Below are 18268 nucleotides of genomic sequence, written 5' to 3' on the forward strand. Positions count from 1 at the left end.
TGTTAAGGAATATCCATGAGAAATAGTGGTTGATTCCTTAATGAAAACTTTAAAAGCCAGACGAGCCTAGAGTTATGTACTTTAATTCCTAAAAGATCATGGATGCCAGCCTAGATTACTGGACACAGCAAAACTATCTACTATAGTTAAGAAGAAAGAAAAACTGTCTGTGACGTAAACAAGCTAAAAGAATCCATATCCTAACCAGCCCTGTGTGGAATGATGGCCACAGTACTGCAGACGGAAAATAGGAAAAAAGCCCACTCAAGAAACTATAGACAGAACACAAGTGAGGCTATAATTACTGAACCAACAGGACCAAGAACACAAACAGGAAAATAATGCAATAAAATGACAGCAATTAGCACATACTTTTCAATATCTTTAAAAGTTAATATCCTCAACTTACCAATAACAAAATACAAAGTAGCTGAATGGATTAAGAAAGCCATCTTTCTGTTATCTACAAGAATTTACCCTCTTGCCTTCAAGGATAGGCACCACCTTAAAATGAAAGGATGGAAGAATGTATTCCAAGCATATGTGACCAGGAAGCAAGCAGATGTCAACAGATGTCCTAACGTTCAACAAGATAGACTTCAAATTAAAATCAGAGAGATAAAGGGCCTGTCCTTCTAATCAAGGAACAATTATCCAAGAATATATTACAATTCATGTATCAAACTCTGGCACAGCCAATTTTATAAAAAGCATATTGGATTTAAAGATACAGATAAATTCCAATTCAATAATAGTGGTTGATTTCTATAAATCTTTTTTTTCTCGATAGACAGGTCACCTAGTCAAAAGATATATATGCATCAAAATTAAATACATAATACATCAAGAGGACCTAACATATATACAGAATATTCTGCCCAAATACCAATGAATATACATTCTACTCAGTAGTCCATGAAAGCTTCTTTAAAACAGACCACATCCTGGAAACAAACAAAAAATCTTAACAATTTCAGAAGCATTGAAATAATTCCATGCATCCTATCTGACAAAAATGCAACAAAGTATGATATGAACAGCAAACAAATCCCCAGTAATCATACAAACTCATGCAGATTAAACAATGCATTACTGAATGGTGAACATGCTAGAGACGAAATCAAGAAAAAAAATTAATTTTCTGGACTTAAACAAAAATTAAAACACAACACAACAAAACCTCTAGGATACATTAAAAGCAGTCCTAGGGAATATTTGTTGGAAGCTATGCCCTTAAAACCCTCCATTATTAATGTCAATATTATAGTTAGAGTTAAGTATGCCTGGGTTCATGGAAAATCCCCAGCCAACTGCAGAAGACTAATACAAATCTGGTGGTCAGGATGCCCAGTGATATGATAAACTGTGACCCTTCTGAGAAACCAACATCCTGTTGATGTCAGCCAATTGCCTGATCACAAGAGAGCTGTGTCCTTCGCCTGCATAAATGTTTCCCACTTCCCCCCTTCCTCGGTTACCCCTGCTATGGTATGAATTCAGCCTTGGGAAAAAATAAAATTTGTCGCCTTGATCAGAATCTTGCCTTGGCATCCTTCTTTGCGTCTGTTGTCCTCCATTCTATCCTATGGTCCTCAACCTCCGCTGACTACCCTGCAGGTCAGGGCAAGTATTTGTATCTCTGAGTACCTATATTATAAAATGAGGGGCTAGAGAGATGGTTCAGTGGTTTAAGAGCACTGACTGGTCTTCCAGAGGTCCTGAGTTCAATTCCCAACAACCACATGGTGGCTCACAACCATCTGTAATGAGATCTGATGCCCTATTCTGGTATGTCCGAAGATGACAGCATACTCATACATTAGATAGATAGATAGATAGATAGATAGATAGATAGATAGATAGATAGATAGATAGATAGATAGATAGATAGAATTTTTCTAAAACAAAAAAACAATCAGGGTAACTGGGCAGTGGTGGTACACACCTTTATTCTGAGCACTTGGGAGAGAGAGGCAGGTGGATCTCTGAGTTTGAGGCCAGCCTGGTCTACAGAGCAAGTTCCAGGACAGCCAGGACTACACAAGATGTGTCTTGAAAGAACAACATAAATATAGATAGACAGATAGGTAGGTAGGTAGGTAGGTAGGTAGATAGATAGATAGATAGATAGATAGATAGATAGATAGATAGATAGATATAGATAGATACATACAGACACACATACACACACACACACACACACACACAGACACACACACTTGAAAACAATAAAAGTAAAAGTTTTAAAAGAAATAACCCAATTTGAAAATGGGCTACAGATCTGAACAGAAAGTTCTCAAAAAAATAAATAAATGGCTAAGAAATATCTCAGAAGGTGTTCAGCAACCACAGCAATTTGGGAAATGCAAATTAATACTACTTTGAGATCTTATCTTACCCCAGTCAGAATGGCTAAGACAAATGTTACATGTTGGGAAAGGAAACCCTTATTTACGGTTAGTGGAATTGCAAATTGGCATAAACTCTGAAAATCAATGTGGAGAATTCTCGAAAAGCTAAGAACAGATCTACCATATGGCCCAGCTGAACCACTCCTTGGCAGAAGCACTCAACACCACACTCCACAGTTACAGGCTCAGTAGCTAGAAAACAGAGATGACCTAAATGTCCTTCTGCTGACGACCAAGTGATGAAAATGTAGGAGGTAATACACAATGGAACACTGTTCAACTTTTATAAAACAGGAAACGTGTAGGTAAACAGATGGAACTTGAAAACATTAAGCCAAGCATTGATCCCAGCACTCATGGGGTAGAGGCTAGTGGACCTCTGAGTTCAAGGTCAGCCTGGTCTACACAGGGAGTTCTAGGACAGTCAGGGCTTACATAGAGGGACCCTGCCTCTATGAAAAGAGGAGTATACTGAGCGAAGTAGCCCAGACCCAAAACAAACACTTCATGTTCTCTCTTATTTGTGGATCCCAGCTCTAGGTTTTTAGATCTGAGTATGTAGCCAGGAGTCACCCCAGAAATCAGGAAAGTAAAAAGGGGGCCATGGGGATGGGAAAGAAGGAACTATAGAAAGGGGACTATTAAGATACAGGAGTGGGGAAGTGGGGAAATGGCAGAATGGGGCCCTAACTGCAAAAGAGGAAGGAAGCCAATGTAAACAGCGAGGGAGGAAGAAGGAAAAAATACACTAAGATCATGAAAAGCCATAGGAAAGTATATTGGCTTATATTTACACACATACATACACACATAAATGCCTACATGCATACATACATATGCATACATGCATGCACAGACATATACATGCATACATACATATGTATACATCTATGCATAGATACATGCATGCATACATATATATGCATACATCTATGCATAGATACATACATGCATGCATACATGTATGTGTATGTATAGAGAGGGGGGAGAGAAGGGAAATAGGGGCAGTTATGACACTTGGGGTGATACCATAGACTACCTAAATAAAGCCCCAGTACAAATCTTCCTTTGGAGTTGTTGGCCAGGGGAGTCAGCGAGACTCCTGACATTATACAGAGGTTATCTGTATAACCTTGTTTGCTTGCTTGGTTGCTTCCCCAAACTTGAAGGTAATAGCTATTGCTGAAGACAACATACACTTTGGACAAGGGCTTGGAGGAACTGAGATGGAATCGACCTGGAAGCCTCCTCCCCGAGGACTAATTCTCACATCTAATGATTCTCAGCAAGCTGCTAAGAGAGAAGAGCAATCACTAGTCCTACCTAGTGGTAAAGCACAAACCCACAACCACCAGCAGCAGGGCAACATTCCCAGTGGTGCAACAGTGGCACTGACATCGTAAGTGTAACCAACAGCTGTCTACTCGGGCCTGAGGCTTGCTCAGTAGAAGAGCATTGGAGCCTGGTACAATGAACCCAGTCAACTGCCTAGAGCTAGTGAAGTCTCCCTAAGGAGAGCCTGCTACCATCTTCCTGAGCCAATATATTTTCTGTTTTCTAATTATTTACCCTTATAGCCATAAGTAAGTGTTGTGCTCACCCTCATCAAAGAAGCTTCATTTTGAAACACTACAAAAATTCACAATCAAAAAGCAAAGAGCAGCTGACCATGGAGTCAATATAATACAATTAGCCTACACCTAAGGCTCAGAAACATGCGGAAGGCAAAGCAGAAAGACTGCAAGATACAGAGGACAGGGATGTCTGCTATCCGATAGTGTCTTCTGTATGATAGGGAGCTTTACCCATGAAATCTCAACAATACAGACTGCCAGTGTAGATGAAGGATACCCACAAGGTCCCTGCCCCTGGAGGAAAAGCTGCAGGCATGTGAGAGCTAATTAGACAGGGCCATGTAGTCTTCTCTAGTCCAAGGCTGCTGTGGATCTTACCTTTAGCTGTCAGCCCACTACACATACATAAATGGACTCGGTAGGCTGTGTGCATGCGTGTGTGTGTGTGTGTGTGTGTGTGTGTGTGTGTGTGTGTGATAATAATTATGTGATCACAAACTTAAGAAAGAGTGAGACGTGGACATGGGAGAAGTTTGAGCAAAAGACAGGGTGGAAATTATGTAAATACAGAAAAATTCCCAAACTTAAAAAATCTTTTTAAAAAGATATATTAAAAAAAACTAGATGTACTAATATGATATAACTAATATGATAGACTAATAGAATAACAACTTTATCTCATAAAGCAAGGACTATTAGTGAGCTACATAAATACTGCCACAAAAAAAAAAAATTCTATGATGGGGAGGGGACTTATACTCCAGAAACCATATCTTAAATTAGTCACTGAAAGAGAATAGGAGGTGAAGAGACCTCCTAACTCTTAACAAAGGCTCTTTTTGTTTGCCCTGTCCCATTCTCCGAGTGACGTGTTGTGTGCATACAAGTGTGTGAGGCATGCACATTGTGCCTTCATTTATTTCCGTGATGGTCTCACCTAAAATTTGACTTGTTTAGGTTCGGCCACAAGGGGGCAGTGTTCATTGCTTTGGCACACTACTTTCCCTAGCTGTTCCACACGTCAGGCTGTGCTACTAAAGTCCTTCATTACAGACCACCCATCCGTAGAAGGTCTCAGTATATCACACATTGCTGAACCAAGGGACTCCTGATGTCACTGACCCTGAGGGTCTATAGGCCCCTCCAAAATTCCTATGCTGAAATCCTAATCTCAGATACAAGCATGGTCAATTTGGAGGTAGGTCCCTTGGGAGGTGTTTGCACCCTTATAAAACAGGCCACACAAGGCTCTTTCATGGGTGCAGATACAGTGAGAAAGAAGGTGACCATCAGCCAGCTAGGCATGGGGCCCTCACAAGAATCCAACCCTATAGACGTCTAATCCTGTGCTTCCTGTCCCTAGAACTGTCAGAAATTTCTGTTATTTACAAGCTCCTTAGTCTGATTGTTTTCCTGATTGTTTTTGAGACAAAGTCCCGCCTAGCCCTGGCTCTAAAGTTACTAGGAAGATGAGGATGGCCTTGAACTTCTGATCCTCCTGCCTCTCCCTCCCAAAGTGCTGGGACTGTAGGGGCTGGAACCCAGGGCTATTTGCATGCTAGGTGGGCCCTCTTCCAATTGAGCCAAACCCTCAGCCCCTCCGTCTTTGATAAGTTGTTATAAGAGCATGAACTAAGACACGTGGCTAGAATTGAGGTACCCGATTCCTAATGCTTCCCAGAGAAAAGGAGAAGAGTCCCTGGTCTAGCTCTAGAGAAGCCTTATACTGAGCCCTTCTGCATTGTGGCAAGCCTTTAATAATTTTAGAGTAAAATTCTCCTTTTCTGTTTGCTTGGAATACATAAGCCTGGATTTTATTTTTATTGCAGTCAATTTCTTAACTACCAGATACCTCAAACATTCACTTTAAAAGATGTATTTGAATTAAACTTTATATATTTAGTCTTTAGAAAATATTACTGACTAATGTATATGATCTTTACTTTTAAAATATACTTTAGATGTGTGTGCATGTGTGTGTGGGGGGGTGTTGCTATGTGTGTGCAGTACCTGGGGGTCTAAAAGAGGACATCAGATATCACAGAGCTGTGGCTACAGACAGATGCCCCTCCCCCCATGGGTGTTGGGTGTTGGAATTGAACTCCAGTCCTCTGGAAGAATAGCAAACACTTTAAGCACTAAGCTATCTCTCCAGGCCTATAAAGTTTTCACTTGAACTTACTGAGTCACCTGCTTTAGAAAATAAGAGAAGAAAGAACCTTGTGAGAGAAGAAGCCAGCTCCTAGTCACTGCTCTCCTGGTGGAGGGTACAGCCTCCCTCAGGAAGGCGCACAGAGCAGCCGACTCTGACTTCGCTGTGGGTACCTAAAGTGCACGTAGTGGGTCTCCATCTCTACCATCTGCATCTCTGGGTAGAGCCCAGGAGTCTTTGTGTTATAAATGCTACCCTAGCGCTTAAGACTGACAGCTATCACCACAGAAAGCCTGAAGCAGCCCACTCCATGAGAAACCTCGGCAATACCTCAGGAGTGGGCATGAAGCTGCCCAGACTTGACTTCTCCACATCCACACTGGTTAGGGAAGTGAAGTGCACAGTGGCTGAATGCACTGGATGGGATTTAAAGTGCCTTTGTTTCTCTCATTTTTATATTCCCTCTTCCCCCCTCCCATCCCCTCCCCCACCACAGTTCCTTAAAGGTAACAAAACAACAACAACAATGCAAAACCAGGTGGTTGAAGCTAGTTCCAATATCCAGACACTGCAGCGTGCATCTTGTCGGTACTCAATAATGAAGCAAATTAAACTCTTCCCCATGAGGGCAGACTCCATACGAAGGCAGCCTCTAAAGACTGAAACACATCTGAGCTTTCAACACACAGGAAGAGAGAGGCAGGAGCCTTCCTGTTTCTCTGCCAAGTGGCCTGTCTTTCAGAGCTGACGCTGACGCCTGTGTGGTCATTAAAGATGGTGTTCTCAACGGTAAAGATGCTGTTTCCTCGGCCTTCATGATTTACATAGCATCTCGTCTACAGTGTTAAAAATTTGCAGTCATTATGCTCCTTAACAAGAAGGAACTCACCTGTGGTCACGAAACTATTATCTTAATAAGAAATATTTATCTGAGTAGCACTTGGCCTCGGTTATTGTCATTATTATATGATGTCTCTCAAATGATGTGTCACACATGTCTCTAACTGCTTTGCATTTAAACTGTCTCCTCCAGACCAACACATGCGAATATGCTCCTCTTATTCATCCCTACTTTAGAATATGGAAGGCAAAACGGGGTACAGCTGCCTGGAGTTAGGAGCCCACTTCATGCCAAGCAGAACAGAACCCCTTAGGCCTCAGGACTCAGCCCAAGTTGTGATCTTTTTCTGAACATTGCCAAGGCCCCTAGAATCGATGTGGCCTGATGTATAAACAGTGCCAGTTCCCTGGGGAGACTGCTACAAGTGACTGAGAACACAGAGCCTCCAACCCACTGAAAGCAGGAGAGAAACCTGGCCTCAGCCCGCTAACAAGGGGAAAGGGTAGGCATTTCCACCTTTCTCTGGGAGTGGGAATTAAACTCAGGACTTCTCGAAACCACTGAGCCATCTCTCCAGCACTGATGTTTCCTACTTTGCTTCTCTGCTACAGGTGAAACAGCTAGGAAGGAATTTTCAAAAGCAACAATGCAAGGCAAAAGAAGCACCCTTTTTTTTTTTTTTTGGTTCTTTTTTTCGGAGCTGGGGACCGAACCCAGGGCCTTGCGCTTCCTAGGCAAGCGCTCTACCACTGAGCTAAACCCCCAACCCCAGAAGCACCCATTTTTAAGACAGGAAACACTTTCCGGGAGTTTAAAAACTTTGTAGACACAAAAATCCCTCTATTGAAAGACAGGAAATGTCAGGGCTAGAGAGATGGCTCAGTGGTTAAGAGCACTGACTGACCTTCCAGAGGTCCTGAGTTCAGTTCCCAGTAACCACGTCTGCTCATGACCATCTGTAATGGGATCAAGTTTCCTTTTGTGGTGTGAAGGCAGCTACAGTGTACTCATTTATATAAAATAAAATATTCCTTTTTAAGAAAAGATATTTTATCCCAGCCTGTGCCAGACTTCTGTCCAGCCCCTAGACAAGGCTCTGCCTTCTGATCTACCCCCAGGCATTTTCTTGTTTTTCAGTAGTCCACTATGCTGACAAGTTCCACAAGAGATATAACTCACAGTTAGAGCCCATGGGCAATTAAACATTCACGCCCCCGAATAGAGCAAACATTCTCGATATACCCTTACTCTAAGAGCACTGTGGTCCCTTTTCCCCACCCCACGGAGACCCGGTCTCCTTGCGCACCCTCCGTGGGTACCTGGGATATAAATGGAGCTACCATCGCTCCAATGCGGCAGAGGGAGCCACTGGTCCCCATCCCTAGAGCACGCATCGGTGTTGGGTAGACCTGCAGAGAAGAGGAACAGAAAACGCCCGTTGGTGACTGGTCTTCCCAGAATCCTCTTCTTCCCTTCCTGTCCAGTTCAGGGTTCTGTCTCTGTAGCATACTGGATGCTCTTTGTCTTTAGGATACAGGTTTGAATTTTACAAACACGTTACATTTATTTATTTCTCATGTGTGCGTGGCTGTGAATGCATTCATGGTGCATGTGGAGGTCAGAGGATAACTCGCAGACTCAGAACTGTCCTTCTATCACGTAGATCTGGGGAACTGAACTCAGACTATCCTGTTTGGCAGCAAGCGTCTTCTCCCAGTGAGCCATTTTGGTGAAAGGTGATTCATTTTTATTGTATAAATTAATAAAGGGCAGAAACATTAGGCCCACCCTAATCAATTGTTTAATGCACTAATGGACTCAAAATCTGGATAGACTAGAACTTCAGAAGCCTTGTTAGAAGATGTGGGCTCTAGGGTGTGCTTTTGAAGGTGTATCTTAGCTCACATCCCTTCTTGTTAGTCCCCTAGCTTCCTGGCTGCTATGAGGTAACCAGCTTTTCTCTCGCACACCCTTTGACCATGGTGTCTCTGTTATAGACCAAAAGGTAAAACAGACAGCCGTGAACCAGAACAACTAAAATAGATCTTCCCTCCCCCAAATTATTTCAGGCATTTGTCACAGTGACAAGTTTGAAGAACACCCTGATTTTATAAGAAAGGGAAGAGATCTTGTCTTTGAGAGACTGGACTTCAGTAGACTGAACAAGAGAGGGGAAATCCACATCAAACTCTCTGGTATCATTTCCACAGGACGTTTTAAGAAACTTGTCAAATGGTTATCAGCAGTCAGAGACGCACAGGCTGAAAGCTCGCCTGGCACGTCCCATGCATCCGCGCCACTCCCCAATGCTCACCTCAGCAGTGTAAATGTAGATGGTGTTGAAGTTCGCCGCCACCAGGGCCCTCAGCATGAAGAGGAAGCCAATGAGGCCGGCACTGAAGAAGAAGCAGAGGAAGTTATAGGGACAGACACAGAGGACCTTCCAGGATGGCCTCATAAAGCTCTGAGCCTTGGCAGGCTGCTGTTCCTCAACCGGCCCAACTGTGGCATCCTAAGCCAGTTTCCTCACAATCCATTCACCAAATAGAATGCTCCAGAATGAGCATATGCCTGGGGTAAGGTATATATTGCTTCGCCTGCAGGTGTGTACGTTCATGATGTGCACACCTGGAAAGTAGACTAGGGCGTCGGATCCCCTGGAACTGGGATTCAGATGAATTTCAGATGTTGTGAAGCAGGCTGTAGGTGCTGGAAACTGAACCTAGGTCCTCTGAAAGAGCAGCAAACGCTCATCTGCTGAGCCATCACTCCAGCCCCCTCTTATTTCTTCTTTAAATCACTAGATTGCCGAGTCCCTGGTAAGATGTAAATGCCCTGTGGTATTGTTGAAGGAGCAATGATGTGCAGAGAACTAGAGATTGTATGGTGCCCAGACACAACCAGCACGTCCACACCAGTCCTCCATCTAGGGCCCATGGTGAGAGAGGGGTCAGGAAGATTGCAGGGAGCTTGCTCTAAGAAAATGTATCCTAGAAAAATGTCAGAGAGGCTGTACCCACGAAGTCTCATCGTCATGGCTACCTGAACAAGACCTGAATAACAATGATACCAATGGGCATGCTAACACAGAAGAAAGCTCACAGGGCCTCAATCGCAGACAAAGAACTATAAGCAACTGGGAATACTGAGAGCAGGAGAAATGGTCGCCCCCAAGGAAGCCTCCTCCCCCGCAATAGGTCATCCAACACCAAATGGTCGTCCCTGCAATCACAAACACACAGGTAATATTATGTGGACTGAGCAGGTTGTATTTATGAATTTAGAATGTGTGTGTGTGTGTGTGTGTGTGTGTGTGTGTGTGTGTGTGTGTGTGTGTGTAACAATGAGGAAATCTTAAATGCCACTAAAAGAGAGCAGGGGCTACACAGGAGAGATTTGGGGAAGGAAAATGATATAATAATAACTTCGAAAAATAAAGAAAATCCAAAAAAAGGACCCAATTCACAAATCTAAAAGAGAAAACAATGGTAGGCTGCCTCAGTTAGGGATTCTATTGCTGTGATGAAACACCATGGCCAAAATCAGCATTAGAAAGAAACAGTTTATTTGGCCTACACAGTGAAAGTATGGAGGAAGTCAGGATAGGAACTCAAGCAGGGCAGAGACCTGGAGGCAGGAGCTGATGCACAGGAGGCCGTGAAGGGGTGAGGCTAACTGTCTTGCTTTTCTTATAGAGCCCAAGTCCACTAGTCCTGGGATGGCACCACCCACAACAGGAGAGGCTTTCCCCTATCAATCACTAATTAAGAAAATTCACTACAGGAGCTGGAGAGATGGCTTAGCAGTTAAGAGCACTGGCTGCTCTTCCAGAGGATCTGAGTTCAATTCCCAGCACCCACATGGTGGCTCATAAGCATCTGTAGATCCAGCTCTTAGGGATTTAGTGCCCTCCCACAGACATATATGCAGGCAAAACACCAATGCATATACAATGAAAATAAATAAATCATAAATAAATATTCTGAAAGAAAGAGGAGGAGGAGGAAGAGGAGAGGAGGAGGAGGAGGAGGAGAAGAGGAAGAGGAGGAGAAGGAGGAGGAGGAGGAAGAAGACCCTACCTATAGTGAGCTCTTATGGAAGCATTTTCTCAGTTAAGGTTCCCTCCTTTCTGACACCTTTTGCTTGTGTCAGGGTGACATTTAGCTAGCCAGCATCCACACTCTACACAGATGTAGTTTGTTTTTACTATCAGGAATGAAACTTTTTAAAATTTTTCAATTTATGTTTGGTTGGCCTGTAGGTGTAGAACTCACAGATCAATAGTTAACTACATATCATTGCTCAGGGCTGCAGACTTAGGGTGATGCTTGCTATCTGAGGCAAGTTCTCTACACCTGATCTATGTTTCCAGCCCTCAGATGTATGTTGTCTGTGTCACTGGACTCGTTCCCGTTGCTCCAGATAACTTGGTAAAAAGCCGGGGCTGTTCTCCAGTTCTCTAAGAAGCTTTGCATAAAAACCTAAATAAACTACTGGGTAAAGTGAGCATCCAGTAGTACACAGCATCCAATGAGAGCTGAAGGAGGCAGTCATAGAGGAGGGAAGGGTCTTTTAGTCTAACAGACTGATCCCTACACTCCCTTTAAGGTGACATGTTCTAGACTCCACTGATCACCGGGAGTCAGGACGACCCATCTGATAGCTTTCACACACCGCTTGTGTAGAAGCAAGGGAAGAACGAATACCTTGAAGTGCAGATATTGAGGAGAAGGAAAAACAAAGCCGTGCAGCCCATGGTGATGGAAAGGCTTAGTCGTCTGCCCAGGAAGTTGATGCCCAGGATATTTAAAGGGTTCACTGGAAAGCAAGCAGCAAACACAAGTGGTAACACCCCGGAGCACACGTAGTATCCACAGACACCAACAGGGACCCCTCCTGTCATCTCATAAGGAAGCAGCTACCATCCTAAACCTAGGCACACTGTCATGGATCTGTGACGTCTCCAATGTACTTTTTCCTTATGGGTCCATGTGTAACAAATACTGGTTATATATAAAGGCATGTTCCTCCTCCTCCTCCTCCTCTTCTTCCTCCTCTTCCTCCTCCTCCTCCTCCTCCTTTTCCTCCTCCTCTTCTTTTACTACTACTACTACTGTTACTACTACTACTACAAGGTCTCTCTGCACAGTCATAACTGTCTTAGAACTCACTATAATATAAACCAGGTTGGCCTCAAACTCACCTACCTTAATCTCCCAAGTGCTGGGAATAAAGGTATATGTCACCACACCTAGATTTACTATTTTATTTGATTTTACTTTACTTTTTGCTTAACTCTACCATAAAGGTCTGTTGTAAACTACCAGTTTGCTAGAACTAAATGTCATATACCATTGTCCATTGTACTCAAGGCTCCACTGATTTTCTGGTTTTGAGACAGGGTTTCACAGTGTGAGCTTGCATCACCACACTTGGCTCTGGGCTCTATATGTTGAGACAGAGTCTCATATCACTGTCCTCAAACTCAGCTGAGAATGGCCTTGAATTTCTGACCCTCTCGCATCCAGTTCCCGGGCAATGGGATTCCAGGCACATACCACTACACCCAGTTCATAGCGTCCTGGGGACTTTGTGCATGTAGGCAGGCAAGCACCCAAGCAACTCCACTACATCTAGTCACACTAGCTTTTATGGGCCATCATTTTGTCTGGTAAAAATAAACAGTGCTGCCATTTTACCAGCCTTTACCCATTTTAGCCAGTGTTGATGTCGCATGCCTTTAATCCCAGTGGCCAGGGGGCAGAAACAGGCGAATCTCTGTGATTTAGAGGCCTGCTTGGTCTACAGAGTGAGTCCCAGGACAGACAAAGCTACAGATAGAGAAACCTTGTCTTAAACACCAAAACAGAGGGCTGGAGAGATGGTTCAGCAGTTAAGAGCACTAACTGCTCTTCCAGAGGTCCTGAGTTCAAATCTCAGTAACCACATGGTGGCTCACAATCATCTGTAGTGAGATCTGATGCCCTCTTCTGGTGTGTGTGAAGACAGTGACAGTGTTCCCACATACATAAAATGAATAAATCTTAAAAACACATACACACAGTGACAGAGACAGAGAGACATACAGAAACAGATATAGACAGAGACAGAGACAGAGACAGAGAGAGACAGAGAGAGATCCTCACTTTAGAGTTATTATATAGCTTGACATGCTTCTCCAGGGTTCATCCAGGTAAATGGATGGAAGTAGGAAAGATCATATTGAATGAGGCAACTCAGACCCAGCAAGGGTCTCTGATATGAGGTTCCTAACTCCAAATGATCAGCGGTAAGTATATATCCTGAAGGAACGGCAGAATCCAGGAAAGTGGAAAGGTACTGTTGTGGGGAGAGGAGGGAGAACAGTAGAGATCTGAAGGGGAAATGAGAAAACAGAGCAGGGCTTATTAAGGCTAGAGAGATGGCAGTTGAGAGAACTTGTTGCTCTAAGCAGACAACAGCCCAGATTCTGTTCCCAGCACCCACCCACATGGTGGCTCACGACTCCAGCTGCACAGGATCAAAAATCCTTCCCTGGTCAATGAGGGCACCATGCACGCACATTGTACACATACATACAGGCAGGCAAAATGGCCACACATGTAAAATAAAATCTAAACAAAAAACATAAAAATAAAATAATTAGGGAGATGAAGAGAGATAAGGAAGGAAGCCAAGAAAATCACAGGAAGAATATCTGGAAGCATCAAAAGAAACCAGATTATTATCCATCTACCTAAAAATGCCTAGAATGTGTGTGAGTCAGTGTACACACATGTACTTAAATGAACTTTTCCACTCACACTGACAATACTCCCCCAAGAGCTGAAGACTATCTAACAAAAACCCAACATCAGGCATGAGAAACCCTCTTCTGAATTGTTGGCCAGAAACCTACAAATAAATAAATTAGTAAATAAAAGCCCTATCAAATCATATAAAACAGATCAGACTGTACAAAAATCAGATCATACAAAACATCATACATAGGATATCGCTGCTCTTGGCTGCCTCCCAGAAGTGGAAGGGGAGTCCCTGGTGCTGAAGACATCATGTACTTCAGACACAGAGCCCAGAGGACCAGAACTGGATCTGACCTGAAAGACTCCTTCCTGAGAACCAGCGTTTGTGACACAGAAGGCCCCATGCAAGCTTCCAAAGGGAGGAAGCAACTAACTAACTGTCCTCTGATGCCCATGAACCGTGACAATGACCAGCAAGGCACGGTGACCCGAACAGAGCATGCATACCTTGGCACTAACCAAAAGCTGTCTAGCTGGTCATAAAGCCCACCCAACCAGAGGGAAATCATGCCTGGAACTGGAAACCTACCCAACTCCCCAGGACTGGTGAAGTCATGGACCTCGGAGAAGACCCTACAACCATTTCACTAAGCCAGAATAATCCCTAATGACACTATCAATATTTATCCTCACACCCACAGATAAGCATAGTCTTCACCCCTCATCAAGAAAACTTCTCTGCAACTACTGAAAACCAACAACCATTCAAAATCCAGAGTTGTAGAGCCCAGTCCCAGTGGATACATCTTCAAAATTCATAAGGCTCAGAGAACATTGTGGAAGAGGGGCAGAGAGACTGTAAGAGCTGGGGTGGGGGGGTGGAATAACAGAAGTTTGCTAGGAAGGAAGGAAGGAAGGAAGGGAGGGAGGGAGGGAGGGAGGGAGGGAGGGAGGGAGGGAGGGAGGATAAATATAAAACCAAACAAACAAACAAACAAAACAAAACAAAACCAGAGGCTATGAACTTGAGAGTGAGGTTTGTGTAAAGGAAAAGGAATTATATTATGATCTCAAAAACTGGATATTTTTGTATGAGACCTGGTCTCACTACTTACGTAGCTCTGACTAGTCTGGAACTCACTATGTAGATCAGACTGGCCTAGAACTCACGTAAGTCCGCCGGCCTCCTCTAGTTCCCGGGCATTGGGATTAAAGGTGTATGCCACCACTCTAGACTAAAAACCTATCTTGCAATTGTTCCAAGCTTTGCTCTTTTAGGCCCTCCTCCCCACAAAAACCGAAACCCAGGATGCAGCAGTGTAGTCTGCAGACCTGAGGAGTTCTGCCAGGCGGGAGCCCCGCCTCGGAGGTCGCATGTCTCTTAGACCCTGAGCTGCAGGAACCCCGCCTAACATGGGGCAGGTACATGGGCAATCTTACAAGCGATTTCCCCGAGGGTGCTGATGATCATGGTCCTGTAGTCAGAGGGCGCAAACATGTGGCAATAGCAGGGACTGCGGCCCTCCTCTGCGTCCCCCATGTTCTCCACCACCTCTGGCTCTGACTCCGACTTTGAACCGCAGACCAGATCCCGCTCAAGTAACTCAGCACTGGCCAGGATGACCCCGTAATAGGCAAAAGAAATCCCCAGCCTGAAAGTGTGAAAAGAACATCATTAGCAAAAGCTCTCACCAGGCCTGGGGGACAAAAAGGGCCACAGCAGGCAGGGCTTGAAAGACCCCAGCTTAACAGCAGTAACGCCATTTTGCAAGGCTGTACTTAAGATGACTGGTTCAGGGAAAGGTTAGAACACTGAGTACACAGCGGCTGCCAAGCAAGATATGTTTGGTTGAAGGCCTGGCAACAGGACGACTTCGGTTGAGCACCTGACAATGAAAAAAAGCCCCAGGAGAGGTCCCACACCCTGGTGGGGGGCCGAGTCAGTCGTTATGTTCCAAGAAGGTAGCTAAGAAACTTGCCAAGAAGGTAGCTAAGAAACTTGCCCCCGGGCTGAACCCTTGGGGGGCCGAGTCAGCCGTTATGTTTCAGGAAGGTAGCTAGGAAACTTGCCCCCGGGCTAAACCCTTGCCATATTAGAATCCACCAATTATATCCCTGTAACCATGCATCTGCTTCTGTATGCTTGCTTCTGCTCCCCAAAATCCTATAAAAGCCCATCCTTGGTTCCGTGGGGCGCGCCAGTCCCCCGAGTGACTGTAGCGCCCGCAGGTGCCTGTGCCTGTGTATCCCGACAATAAACCAAATCCTCTTGCTGATTACATCCTGTGGTGTCTCGGTCTGGTCTTTGGAGTTAGAGGGTCTCCATCCCGAGGGAAAGTTCTCCCTGAGAGCTTTTCATTTGGTGCGTTGGCCGGGAAAGGAGATCCTCCACCCAGGGACCACCGACCACCCACTGGGAGGTAAGCCGGCCGGCGTCTGTCTGTCTGTCTAATTTTGTCTCGTTCTGCCTTATTCTGTCTGTTCTGTGAGCGCTCAGCCAGGTCTGTTCTGTGAGCGCTCAGCCAGGTCTGTTCTGTGAGCGCTCAGCCAGGTCTGTTCTGTGAGCGCTCAGCCAGGTCTGTTCTGTGAGCGCTCAGCCAGGTTGTTTGGAATTTGGGCGGGACGAAGAAGGAGCTGACGAGCTCGGACTTCTCGCCCCGCAGCCCTGGAAGACGTTCCAAGGGTGTTAGGGGCCCGACTTTTCGGGGCCCAATCTGGGAGAGGAGAAAGATCCGGACTAACGGCACCTCTGTCTGTATTTTTGGCTTTCAGAGGGCCCCGGACCTTTGCCACCTCCATCTGACTTTTTGCTTTCAGTTTGGTACCAAAGCCGTGCAGCACGCCTGTCTGTTGTTTGTTTGACTGTTGGTGTTGTTTGTTTTCTCTGTGTTCTAATCTTCCTTAGAACTAACATGGGACAGTCCCTAACAACGCCCCTAAGTCTCACTCTTGATCATTAGAAAGACGTCCACGACCGGGCACACAACCAGTCCGTCGAGGTTAAAAAAAAAAAAAAAAAGGAAAATGGCAGACTCTCTGCACATCCGAGTGGCCCACTTTCGGAGCGGGATGGCCAGTGAATGACACATTTAATAAGATCATTATTTTACAGGTTAAAGATTGGGTCGTCCACGGACATCCTGACCAGGTTTCTTATATTATCACTTGAGAGAGTCTCGCCTTAACCCCCCCGCCGGGCGGAACCCTTCGTGGACCCGAATTGGCCTCCCCTCAACCCCCAGCCTGTCCCCTCGGCCCCGCCCGGTCCGCTGGCCACGTCTTCCTCTCTCTACCTTTGTGAAATCAGAGCCTTCTAAGAAACCTGTCCTCCCGGCAGACCCAAACTCCCCTCTCATAGATCTTCTCTCTGACAGGCCCGGCTAAAACGGAGGAGGCAGAGCCGCCGGCCAGATCAGTTGCGGGCCACAGTCTGATAAGGGTTTCTCCCCTGTCGCAGGGAGATTGCACAATAAGCGAGAGGTGATGCCAGATTCAACCTCCCAGGTTTTCCCACTTAGACAGGGAACCGGTGGCCAGACCCAATACTGGCCGTTTTAAACAACACAACCCTTCTTTCTCCAAAGATCCGGTGGCACTCACCGACCTAATAGAATCTGTTTTACTTACCCACCAGCCTACTTGAGATGACTGCCAACAGCTCTTACAGGCCCTCTTAACCTCAGGAAAAAAAAAAAAAACAAAGAGTGTTCCTAGAGGCCAGAAAACATGTTCTGGGAGATGATGGGCGTCCCACCCAGCTGCCTGAGGACCAAACTGAGATTTTAATACAGCTGAAGGTAAGGGACACCTACGCCTTTATCGCCAGTTGCTTCTAGCGGGTCTCCGAGGGGCTATACGACGCCCTACTAATTTGGCTCAGGTAAAACAGGTATTACAGGAAGCAGGGGAAACTCCCTCCGCCTTTCTAGAGAGACTTAAGGAGGCCTACCGTATGTACACTCCCTATGACCCAGATGACCCAGGACAAATGACGAGTGTCTCTATGTCCTTCATCTGACAGGCTGCTCCAGATATCAGGACTAAGTTACAGAGGTTAGAAAATTTGCAGGGCTATACATTACAGGATTTACTTAAAGAAGCTAAAAAGATTTTTAATAAGAGAGAGAATTGAGTCGAATCTTGGCCGCCGTAGTTCAGGGCCAAAAAAGGAAGGGAGATAGGGGGGAGCTCGAAAGGGGCTGAAGCTGGATAAAGATCAATGTGCCTATTACAAAGAGAAAGGGCACTGGGCCAGAGAGTGCCCCAAGAAGCCTGGCGGACCCCGAAAGCCTCGACCACGAACCTCCCTCTTGGCTCTAGATAAAGATTAGGGAGGTCAGGGCCAGGAGCCCCCCCCTGAGCCCAGGGTAACGCTTAAAGTTGGGGGGCAGCTGGTTACTTTCCTGGTAGACACAGGAGCCCAGCATTCAGTCCTCACCCAAGCTTCAGGACAACTCAGCGACCGGACGGCCTGGGTACAAAGAGCTACTGGTGAGAAACAATACCGATGGACTACGGACCGCCGGGTTCAGCTGGCTACCGGTAAG

At 45.3% G+C, this 18268-nt stretch overlaps 1 protein-coding gene and 1 long non-coding RNA gene across 3 annotated transcripts in view; one reads left to right on the forward strand and one right to left on the reverse strand.

Annotated features, from left to right (window-relative positions):
- LOC148006257 (uncharacterized) overlaps positions 1-18268 on the forward strand; it is a 282744-nt gene that overhangs the window by 262324 nt on the left and 2152 nt on the right. Inside the window, exon 2 of one of the 2 annotated variants that reach the window (XR_015686483.1) lies at positions 17405-18263. This is a non-coding gene — a long non-coding RNA (uncharacterized LOC148006257). Of the gene's footprint in view, positions 1-17365; positions 18264-18268 lie in introns of those variants that run through there. The other variant, XR_015686484.1, reaches the window with a different exon arrangement.
- Positions 1-18268, reverse strand: part of Svopl (SVOP like) — a 66529-nt gene that overhangs the window by 11030 nt on the left and 37231 nt on the right. The window contains 4 exon segments of the mRNA NM_001431825.1: positions 8298-8387; positions 9293-9374; positions 11685-11796; positions 15162-15373. Coding sequence (NP_001418754.1) covers positions 8298-8387; positions 9293-9374; positions 11685-11796; positions 15162-15373 — 496 coding nt within the window.

The sequence above is a fragment of the Rattus norvegicus genome, chromosome 4 (genome assembly GCF_021556685.1).
Source record: "Rattus norvegicus strain SHRSP/BbbUtx chromosome 4, alternate assembly SHRSP_T2T, whole genome shotgun sequence".
Lineage (NCBI taxonomy): Eukaryota > Metazoa > Chordata > Mammalia > Rodentia > Muridae > Rattus > Rattus norvegicus.